The sequence below is a fragment of the Salvelinus fontinalis genome, chromosome 12 (assembly GCF_029448725.1).
Source record: "Salvelinus fontinalis isolate EN_2023a chromosome 12, ASM2944872v1, whole genome shotgun sequence".
Taxonomy (NCBI): Eukaryota; Metazoa; Chordata; class Actinopteri; order Salmoniformes; family Salmonidae; genus Salvelinus; species Salvelinus fontinalis.
In genome coordinates, this window is record NC_074676.1 from 16,931,765 (window position 1) to 16,942,819 (window position 11,055).

Consider the following 11,055-nt stretch of genomic DNA (forward strand, 5'->3'; position numbering starts at 1 on the left):
AACACACCAGCCAGCTGGTCTGCGCATGCTCTGAGGACGCGGCCGGGGATGCCGTCTGGGCCTGCAGCCTTGTGAGGGTTAACACGTTTAAATGTTTTACTCACGTTGGCTACAGTGAAGGAGAGCATGCAGGTTTTGGTAGCGGGCCGGGTCAGTGGCACTGTATTTTCCTCAAAGCAAGCAAAAAAGTTGTTTAGTCTGTCTGGAAGCAAGGCATATTGATCCGTGACGGGGCTGGTTTTTCTATTGTAGTCCGTGATTGACTGTAGACCCTGCCACATACCTCTCGTGTCTGGGCCGTTGAATTGCGACATGGCAAGCGGTACCGGAGTGCCAAGTCTAGGACAAAAAGGCTTCTCAACAGTTTTTACCCACAAGCCATAAGACTCCTGAACAGGTAATCAAATGGCTACCAGGACTATTTGCACAGGACTATTTGACCCCCCCCCCCCCCCCCCGACCCCCCCCCCAGAAGCGTCTTATATGGTGAGCGACCGAGTGGCTAGGACAGGCAAGCCCCATACTATTGTGGAGGACTTATTTCTTCCTGCTGCCGCGGATATGGCTGGGACAATGCTGGGGGAAAAGGCCATAAAAAGTATACAGACAATGTCTTCATCAAACAACACTGTTTCACGATACATCAGTGACATGGCAGGAGATGTTTTGAAACAATTACTGCAAGCACACAGCTTGATTAGTAAGATGGCTAAATAAAGAGCAAAATGATTGATTATTATTTGTGCCCTGGTCCTATAAGAAGCTTTTTGTCACTTCCCACGAGCCGGGTTGTGACAAAAACACACTCATTCTTATGTTTAATAAATGTATTATATAGTGTGTGTGGCAGGCTTCCAATGATGGCAAAAAAACACATTTGAGAGTGTGCTGACCCTGGTGCTAGAGAGGGTACGCAGCTGGAGGTTGAATGATTGAAGGGGTACGGGACTATAAAAAGTTTGGTAACCACTGTTTTAGAGGATTACCTACACAATGTATAACTGCATTAATTTTGCTGGATCCCAGGAAGAGTAGCCATAATAAATACAAAACACAAACTCAGACACCTGGCTAGCTTGGTTCTGACATGGGTTAGAGTAACGTGCCAGATTACTGGACATAGATAACGTAAACTCACCCCATTCCGTACAAATGTGCGTAACCGCGACATTTCAAACGAGGCTACAAAGAAAACTAAATGGGACTGTAACGACTGTGTTGACTTCAAAATCAGGGGTGTGAACTAGGTTTCTATTCAAGCGCTGATCGACATGGTAATGGCTCTATAGTATTGGAGAAAAGTTTTTAAAAAACTGACCCTCCGTTACATCGTGACGTGTCATGTTGTAACGTACAGCACGCATAAAGCAACTATTTCTGTCTTACAATCTCTCTCCACCAGATGTAGCACTTCTCTCATCCTTTAAAAACAAGAAATGGACAGTGACTGGGTAAGGGTCATTTTTTGTGTCATCATTCTCAAAGCCGTTGTTAACTTCTAAGATCACTTTAGCACCGCCCTAAAAGCCCGATTCAAATTCGACACAAACCTTCAAATAGGTATGTAATGACACATTATATAAACTCTTTATAGTGTTTTATTTACATTTTACGGGTGATAAGATGATAAGTTGGACAGATCGAGTGAAAAAAGCAATTTTCCTACACGACATCTGTCCTTCTCACTGTCACGCATTAGTTTAGCTTCCCCACCCACTCGACGGGCTCAGTGCCTGCTTGAATTATGCAGAAACGGGCAGTGTTTAGGTCATGTAATTGATTTTGTTGGAAAGGGGAGAAATTGTGCTTTACAATGGTATTGACATTACAGTTGATCTGGAAGTATTACGTTTTTGGGGCGCTTAAATAAGGGCAATTGTACGGACCAAGGCGATGTACGAGTTTACGTTAACCACTTATGAAAAACGAGCGTCCCCGTGTCCTTAATTAGATAACTTAGCAATTTGCCATTATCCTCCTAGCTAGATCACCAGTTAACGTTAGCTAACTATTACAGTAGTTAACAAATGACGGAAACTCGCATTTGACAGACAACAAACACTAACGTTAGTCAACCACTGACAATCCCATTACATACCATGTATAGTACTGTCTGCACCACACACAAACAAAACAGTGAATGCATTTCCTTGTGGTCCAATGCTCTCTAGCCTAGGTAGGTGGTTCGTACAACTACAGTAGCTGGCTAAAGGTAATTATCCAGGCAACGTCTTCAATTCAGGCCAGCAAGTTGCTAGCTAGCTAGCTAGCTGCTACTAGCTAAACCTAGCCTAGGCGGCGTTCAGAAAACGCAGATAAGCTAGTGTTAGCCAATGTTAGTTTGTGGAAATGTTACTTACTTTCAATGTGGTCCTGGATGCATTTAGTCATTTATTTTCCGTGTAGCGATTACGCCAGAAACGAAGAAGCGACGTCAATTGGTGTTTTCAGTTAGCATCCCAGCCTTCTTCAGTTCGCCTCCACTGATATAAAAATCAAAGATGGTGCATAAACGAAGATAGCTCACTCCAGCTGTTTACCATTGAAAAAAGCGGTGAGTTCCGGTCTAACAGGGTGTCTCAGACACCAATGCAATAGCAGCTGGGTCTTGTATACTTACGTTCATTTAAACTGAATGTCTCGCTTCCTCTCCAGTCTCTGAAAAAATGGTCCCGGAAGTGTTGCTCCAACATCCTGCGAGAAAATCAGTTCCAAGTGTATACTGATAGAACATGGTCATCATGGAAATTACAGGTCAATGTGCTTCATGGGCGGCAGGTAGCCTTGCGGTTAGAGCATGGGCCAGTATTCAAAAGGTCACTGGTTTGAATACGAGCTGACAAGGTGTAAAAATGTATTTAAAATAAAACTGTCAATGTGCTCTTGAGCAAGGCACTTAACCCCTAATTTTCTCCAGAGCACTGTACAAGTGACCTTGGCATATGACATGTCTGTCACACTTGGCACTTCTCAATGAAGAATTGGTTCCACCAACCTTTCCTGATACTGGTTGAAAATCTCATGGTATTGACCAAACATGTAGCACTGGAAGTTCACCTTACAAAAGGTCAAGCATTTAAACAAATTGCTGGGACAATTTAAGATTATTTTTTTAGCACTAACAGTATTGAGGTTATTTGAGGGCCACAACTCATAGAAATTGGACAAAATACAGGTAGTCTAATCATCATCAAGCATTGCTCATAGAGGCAGTGATCCTCATTACATTTAACCAATAAAAAAAAGTGACCGAATCTTTTAGGGTGGGTGCTTATTTGTCCCATTTCATTGATGTAGAAGTATGCATTACATCCTGTCCACAACATTTTGATAATGTTCTTAATGATCTAGCACCATCTACTGGTATGTAGATGTTACCCATATGAGCAGAAAAATATTGGCTAATAAATTAGGGGCATGATTGCCATAGTTGTTGGACATGCAGGGAATCGACTGATACATTTGCTAATTCTACCATCATGGCATTTCAATAACAAAAGGAAACATTGTTAGCACAGAAAAGCTAAGTGCAATTTAGAAAATAGACTAGGTATGGTAAACAGGAAAAGCGTAACAAAAGGTAATGGAATCAGGCATACAAAAAAAGGTTTATTAAACTCCTGTACAAAAACCATGAATTCATCAATTATATATACAAAATCTGCCAGCCCATTCAAGTACTAGGCGCAATGGCTTTTTAATTGGGACACAATTGGCAAAGCTCATTCATCAGCATCCTCATCTTCAGCAGGCAGTGGTCTGGATCTGAAAGGTGAGTGGTTGACATTAGATGGGACAGCAATGTTTGACCCATAATCACATTTGAACAGGCTCTGCAGCACAGTTAGTCATAGATGTGCCAGGTTTTACATTTTCAGGGTACATCACCCAACGCAAATACACGCTTACAAAAAAATCACAAACAGCCAGATGACCACTAATCAAAAATAGCACGAATGCACACATTTCCCATCGGCAAATAGTTCCACTAAACCAGGGTAAAAAAGTATTACTCCCCAGAATCAGTTGCAAAAACATTACCAAGTTATCTATGGAGAACAGACCAATGCAATATATTAAAGTACCATAATGAATTCTTAATATTAGTAACTTTGGCAACATTTTTGGAACAGATTCTAATGAAAATGTTTGAGAAAACACTCCACTTCCTCCAGATCTGCAAGCACTAAAGAGGTAGGCATTTTAGGGCCACTTTTGGACTGGCTCTAAAACTAAGCTAAACTAAGCTTAATAGAAATCAAATGTACTTCTTGGATGCCTTGGACACTCCACTGCCTCCAGCCTCTTCATCATCTGACTGGGGGAGCTGGTTCTCTTTCTCAGGCTCCCTGCAGGGCCCACCAAAGAAATCCCCAATGCCTTTTTGCCAAGTTGGGGTGGGCCGAGGACACACAGGATTCCCGCCAGCAAATTTACTCTTCGCTGTAAAACAATGTCAGCATTAAAATTCACAATTTAGAAGAATATCTGCCATGACTACTTACCACTTGGACACATGAGAAAGAAATGCATCTAGAGGCAATAGTTGTTAGCCATCTACCAAAAATTGTTATGTAGGTATCTAGCTTACATGGAAATATGGGCTATTTACTAGACAATTTAACTTTAAGACTGAATTAAATCATGACTCACACTCACCAGGCGTGCCAGCTTGAGAGCCGCTTGACGCATTTGCAGAACTCGAGGCACCCAATGACTTCCTGGGTGCAGATGCAGCCACAGCTGAAAATGGATAAGTGTGTTAATTATTAAGTCATTTTATTAAGCAAACGCCGTGTATTGAAATGCAGAGTTAGTGTATAGTAGCAAAGTAATCTTCACCGACACATGTGTGACTGGTTTGTTTAGTTTGGGCGGTGAAATTGGCGCCAGATTGAGGATATTGAATAACAAGTAGTTAGTTAACGAAAATACTCCAATTAAACATTTTACTACCATGTTTTTTTTATCCAGTCTTTCGTTGTAAACAACACGTTTAATAACGTTAAGGTAACAATCAAATCCGACACAAAAACCATGACGCGAGTACGAACGCGTCTGGGTTAGCATGAGCGCCATCTGTGTTCACAATTCTATTGAAATGGCGGGAGACAAATCTTACCCAGTCAATCAAGCCATCTAGTTAGTTAATCACTAAAATCGAATATTAGCAGTTAGTTGTTACAAAATAATGGAATGCAGGGGTTGCAATTATCTTCACAAAACTCACTGGCTACAGTAGCTAGCGATTCCAGTTGGGTACAATGAATAACCATTTAACTATCGTTAGCTAGCATGTTGTGAATCAAAATAAATAACATAACTTAACGTTTTGTTTGTAGACCATTACCTTTCCTGTAAGTTCCGGGGACACTGTCTGCCTTCGTCCTCACCATGTTAAACTTTGTTTTTACCCCACAACCTGAAACAAAACGGGACGTACACTTTCAATGTAGACTTCTACTTTCCCGCCTGGGTTTAAATGACGAATCTCCTGGCTCACCTGACGTCATTAGTTACGTAACTATTCCCCTCCCTTCACGAAAGCCGCGCCCGTTTCTTCTGTGCGTGCCTCTGCGCAGCTCAAAGCACGCACCCTCTAATGCAAGCACAAGCGTGTTGTGTACTTCGATAGGTTATTACATTGAAAACTGCTTATGGTCTGAATAGAGACCAAGCCTCAGATATACGTGCAAGTTAGGCCAAAATCGGACTCCCGCGTGGCGCAGTGCAAGCTGTGCCACTAGAGAGTCTAGGTTCGAGTCCAGGGTCTGTCGCATTCGGCTGCGACCGGGAGACCCATGGGGCGGAGCACAATTGGCCCAGCGTCGTTCGGGTTAGGGGAGGGTTTAGCCGGCAGGGATGTCCTTGTCGCAAGGTGTAGGGTGTTTCGTCTGACATTGGTGCGGCTGGCTTCCGGGTATAGTGGGCATTGTGTCAAGAAGCAGTGCGGTTGGGTTGTGTTTCGGAGTATGCACGGCACTCGACCTTCGCCTCTCCCGAGTCCGTACGGGAGTTGCAGCGATGATGCAAGACTAACTACCAATTGGATACCACGAAATTGTGGAGAAAAATTCCAAAAGTTAGGCCAAAATCTGCCTCATTGGAATAGTTTCCAACCAGATATACGGTGCATTTGGAAAGTATTCGACCTCCTTCACTACTCCATATTTTGTTATGTTAGTCTTATTCTAAAATTGATTACGTAGTTTTTTCCCCAAATCAATCTACACACAATATCCCATAATGACAAAACATTATCGGGTCCCTCTTGCTGCACAGCTATTTTCAGGTCTCTCTAGAGATGTTTGATCGGGTTCAAGTCTGGGGACAAGCTGGGCTACTCAAGGATATTCAGAGAACTGTCCCAAAGCCACTCCTGCATTGTCTTGGCTGTGAGCTTAGGGTCATTGTCCTGTCGGGAGGTGAACCGTCGCCCCAGTCTGAGGTCCTGAGGATCTCACTGTACTTTCCTCCATTCATCTTTCCCTTGATCCTGACTAGTCTCCCAGTCCCTGCCCCAGAAAAACATTCCCACAGCATGATGCCTGCCACCACCATGCTTCACCGTAGGTATGGTATTGGCCAGGTGATGAGCAGTGCCTGGTTTCCTCCAGACGTGACGCTTGGCATTCAGGCCAAAGAGTTTAATCTTGGTTTCATCAGACCTGAGAATCTTGTTTCTCATGGTCTGAGAGTCCTTTACATGCCTTTTGACAAACTCCAAGCGGGCTGTCATGTATCTTTTACTGGGGAGTTGCTTGCATCTGGGCACTCTGCCATAAAGGCCTGATTGGTGGAGTGCTGCAGAGATGGTTGTCCTTCTGGAAGGTTCTCCCATCTCCACAGGTCACTCTGCAGCTATGTCAGAGTGACCATCACTTCCTTGACCAAGGCCCTTCTGCCCCGATTGCTCAGTTGGGCCAGGTAGCCAGCTCTAGGAGGTTCCAAACTTTTTCAATTTAAGAATGATGGAGGCCACTGTTCTTGAGGACCTTCAATGCTGCAAAATTGTTTTGGTAGCCTTCCCCAGATCTGCGCCTCGACACAATCCTGTCTTGAAGCTCTACGGACAATTCCTTCGACCGCATGGCTTGGTTGTTGCTCTGCCGACACTGTCAACTGTGGGACCTTATATAGACAGGTGTGTGCCTTTCCAAATCATGTCCAATCAATTTAATTTACCACAGGTGGACTCCAATCAGTTATAGAAACATGTCAAAATCAAATAAAAACTTTTTGGGTCACATACACATATTTAGCGAAATGCTTGTGTTCCTAGCTCCATCAGTGCAGTAGTATCTAACAATTCACAAAATACACACAAATCTAAAAGTTAAATAATAGAATTAATAATTATATAAATATTAGATTGAGCAATGTCGGAGTGGCATTGACTAAAATACAGTAGAATAGAATACAGTATATACAATTGGCTTGGTTTCAGTTGACAATTTTGATGCCAGAGTGCCCGGATGTTGCTTTTGGGGCCTTTGCACCCCACCTGGAAAGTAAACTAGGGGAAAGCCTGACCTGTTCCAGCAGGGAGTCCTCCTCCAACTCCTCCAACTCCATTATCTCCTTCTCCAGCTCTGTCACACCAGCTCCTTCCTCCACCTCCCTCTTTCTCCTTTTAGCTGCAGGTGTAGGACAGGGGGTCTCCTTCTCTCCTCCCTCCTCTCTGCCTCCAGCAGTCTGGCACACCTCCTCTGGTTGCTGGCCACGGCTACAGGCCCTGTTGGTAGGATTGGCACAATCATCAATATCACTGAATTATTGGGGGGGGGGGGGGGGGTATTCATGCTACATGTGATAGTAGTTAGTTACTGTATGGGTTTATCATATTTCATTTTAAATCATTGTCATTAAATCATTCGCAGAGTCACATGGAGATAGTCATGTAGGGAAGAGTGAAGACAGTGATTCTGAAAGACTAGGAAACTCCACCAGAGGCCATATGATAAGACTCGCAGTTCAGCCCACTCCTTCATCCTCTTCTCTGTCTTAGCCGGACTCACTCTGCCTTCTATATAGCTTTGCAGAGTTTCTCTGCCTGGCGGCTTGCTGCCCCCTGGACGAACCACACGAGCCGCAAGAACAGCCTCCTCACCTTGGTCTTCCTGGTCCGCTGGCCAGGGACACGCACATTATGATGTTATATAAACAGTAACAGGTAGATATAATACACACACACACTTTCTCTCCCCCTTTCTCTTACCTGTGATGTTGGAGTGGTCTTTGTCAGCCTCGCTTTGTTCCTCCAACGTTCCTGTACCCGAGCCCCCTGCCCTCCCTCTCTGTTTCAGCTCGTGGAACCTCTGGAACAGTGCCAGCAGACGATAGGTGGAGATCCTCTGGTCACTCTGGAACGCTACCACGGTAATCCCAGAACTTGGAAGAAACAATGGGCAAATATGAAATGGAACCCTACCAGGTGAAAGTGCGCGCGCACGCACACGCACACACACACACACACACACACACACACACACACACACACACACACACACACACACACACACACACACACACACACACACACAACCATCTTGCTCTGCCTGGTGTTTAGTTTATCCTCCATTTCTTTCTTCTGGCTTAGAACCTGGTTCTTCTTTTTAAACTGACTCTGCATTTCAGCCAGCTTATTACATCTCTCAGCCTTCCTCAGCTCAGCCTCCCGGTCCATCTGCAACTTCTGCTTAGCCTTCTCGATGCTACAGAGAGAGGGAAAAGGTCAAGGAGGATCTGGAGATGGGGAGGAAGAGAAAGAGCAATAGAGGAGTGGATGAAAGAGAGAGGGAGATGGGAGAGAGAGAGGGACTGGTTTTCCTTTAGCCAGCTGTGTCTTTGTATGTTGTTTGTCTCTCTACTAGGTATCTCCCTCACCTGTATGCTGATGGGTCCTTGATATCCTGTGCCACACCCTCCATCTCGGTGCCAACCTGTTTCACCAACAACAACACACAGTCAACCACAGAACTGACCCTCCATTTTGTGTTATTCATGTCTTTACTGTCCCACTCTCCCTCTATCCCACTGACCAAGGGCGAGGGGTCTTTGGCCTTGCTGCGCTGCGCTGCAGGGCTTTCAGCAGGTCCTCCTGGGCAGCAGGCTGAAGGAGAAGATGTTTCCGTCCTCCCCGTCGTCAGGACAAACTGGTCATCAAAGCTACAGCACAGCTGTCCGTACTGGTTGTCATGGAGACTGAGGGCCCAAGAGGCCTGCATGGAGGTCGGATGGCTGCAGAGGGGAGGCCCTGACACTGCCGGACTGCATACTCTTCCTCCTCATTTTCCTCCTGCGGCTCCTCGTCAGTGGGCTCACGGGCCTGCTCCTTGGCTTGCTTCAGCCGGGCCTCTCTCTCTCTGCCTTTTCTCCTTCAGAGCCTGCCTGAACGCAATCTTCTCCTCCCGCTGACATTTAAATATTTACCAACACATCTCTAGTATGTGTTTAAAATTTACAGTACAGTTAATCTCAGACAGTGAGGGCCAAACCTTGATGCGTAATTTGATGCTGCTGAAGGTAAAGTGTCAGAGGTGTGGTAGGTGGTGCTGTGGTTCTGGGCCTCCGGGTCTGGAGACTGCACTTCCACAGTCACCACTCCAATACAGTACCGGCAGGGTGTTCTTGTCCTGAACACTCATGTGCACACACAGAAGGAGGGTTATGATTTATTAACTAGTGATGTGCAGTTTGCATACTATTCGTTATTTTTGAACGACTCTTTTTACTGACTCGAGAGTCATGATTCGTTTTTCTGTGTGACGCCTTCATTTTAGTTGTTTGATTGACCTGCTAATCTCGATTAACCCAGAACTAAAGTATTGCGTAATTGGTCAGATGCTTGATTGCAATTTATGTTTGCGGAGTCTGTCCATGAGAGATTACAATGAGTTCTAGAGCACGATTGATAAATGTTCCTCCGGCTCAGCGGCTCCATCGACATCGTCCGACAAATAACTGTCTGTCACATATGCCCACAGGAAAATAGATCATGCTGCAGGCAGTATAGATTAGAAAAATACATGTTTAGAACTGATTATTGATCGCATGGATAAGAATAAATGCAATTAATTGATTATTTCATGTTATGATGGACACAGCTTTGTAGAACCAAAAAATATGCAGCCTCTGCTCAACAAACTCGAACTCGAGAATTAATCGTTTGTGAGGCTGCAGTTCGTGAACGATATTGTGTTCATCACCCTCACGGCAGTCAAGCAATGCATTCCACCAAGAGTCGTTCACAATCTAGTCCGGTTGCTGCCACAACTAGACCTCGTTTCAAAAGTATCAAGAAAGTATCTTATTTGTAGCGATCAACAAATATAGCCTACAGTGTTTAAAGCACACTTTTTTTTAACAGTCTCAGTCACAAATGAGACTATGGTGAACGACATGTAAACGAGAGTCTTGTAGAATTATGACTCTTGAGTTTTCAGTTCATCGTTCGCCGGTAGTGTGTTCTGCGTGCTCTGGGAATTACTGGCTCAAATTAACTAAATTAGTCATAAAAATTATTTATTTTGACTCAACGAGTCGAAAAGATCATAGTCAGTAAAAAGAGCCGAACTTCCCATCACTATTATTAACCTCACGTGCCATTGTCTTTTGTCAATATTTCACTGATCTAGGATCAGACTGACATGTGACTGGGGGTACCACTCCAGCCCCTGTACATGTCCTGGGACTGTGACAAAGCCAAGGTCAAGGTCATACCTGTCCCCCACAGTGAAGAACACAGTACAGTCCATACTCTAGAGCTGGGTTTCCCAAACTCAGTCCTGTGGCCCACCCCTGGGTGCACGTTTCGGTTTTTGCTCTAGCACTACACATCTGATTCAAATAATCAAAGCTTGACTAGGAGATGGTTATTTGAATCAGCTGTGTAATCATAAACAAAAATGCACACCCAGGGATGTCCCCAGGACCGAGTTTAGGAAACCCTGCTCTAGAGAGGGAAGGAGAGATTGTGGAGGGGAGATTTATTGATATTGGTTATTGTTGCATCCTAAGAAGCTGGGTTATTTTACTGAAGACTCCGAAGCGTAC

General features: G+C 44.4%; 2 protein-coding genes across 6 annotated transcripts in view; both read right to left on the bottom strand.

Moving 5' to 3' along the window:
- Positions 1-2,699, bottom strand: part of LOC129866900 (casein kinase I-like) — a 62,950-nt gene extending 60,251 nt beyond the window's left edge. For 2 of the 4 annotated variants that reach the window (XM_055939921.1, XM_055939919.1), the window contains exon 1: positions 2,361-2,677. The gene's annotated coding sequence lies outside the window, so the exon portion shown is untranslated. Of the gene's footprint in view, positions 1-2,360 lie in introns of all 4 variants that reach the window. The other 2 variants (XM_055939918.1, XM_055939920.1) reach the window with 2 other exon arrangements.
- An 897-nt stretch (positions 2,700-3,596) lies between these two features.
- Positions 3,597-5,823, bottom strand: LOC129866901 (PCNA-associated factor-like). 2 transcript variants are annotated; one of them, XM_055939922.1, is made up of 4 exons: positions 5,351-5,823; positions 4,654-4,743; positions 4,269-4,443; positions 3,597-3,765 (listed from the first exon to the last, which is right to left on the bottom strand). In XM_055939922.1, exons 1-4 carry the CDS (start codon positions 5,394-5,396, stop codon positions 3,723-3,725), a joined length of 354 nt encoding a protein of 117 aa, XP_055795897.1. In that variant the 5' UTR covers positions 5,397-5,823; the 3' UTR covers positions 3,597-3,722. The 2 variants fall into 2 exon arrangements, with proteins under 2 accessions (XP_055795897.1, XP_055795898.1); XM_055939923.1 differs by having other exon boundaries at positions 4,660-4,743; positions 5,351-5,807.
- Between the last annotated feature and the right edge of the window lie 5,232 nt (positions 5,824-11,055).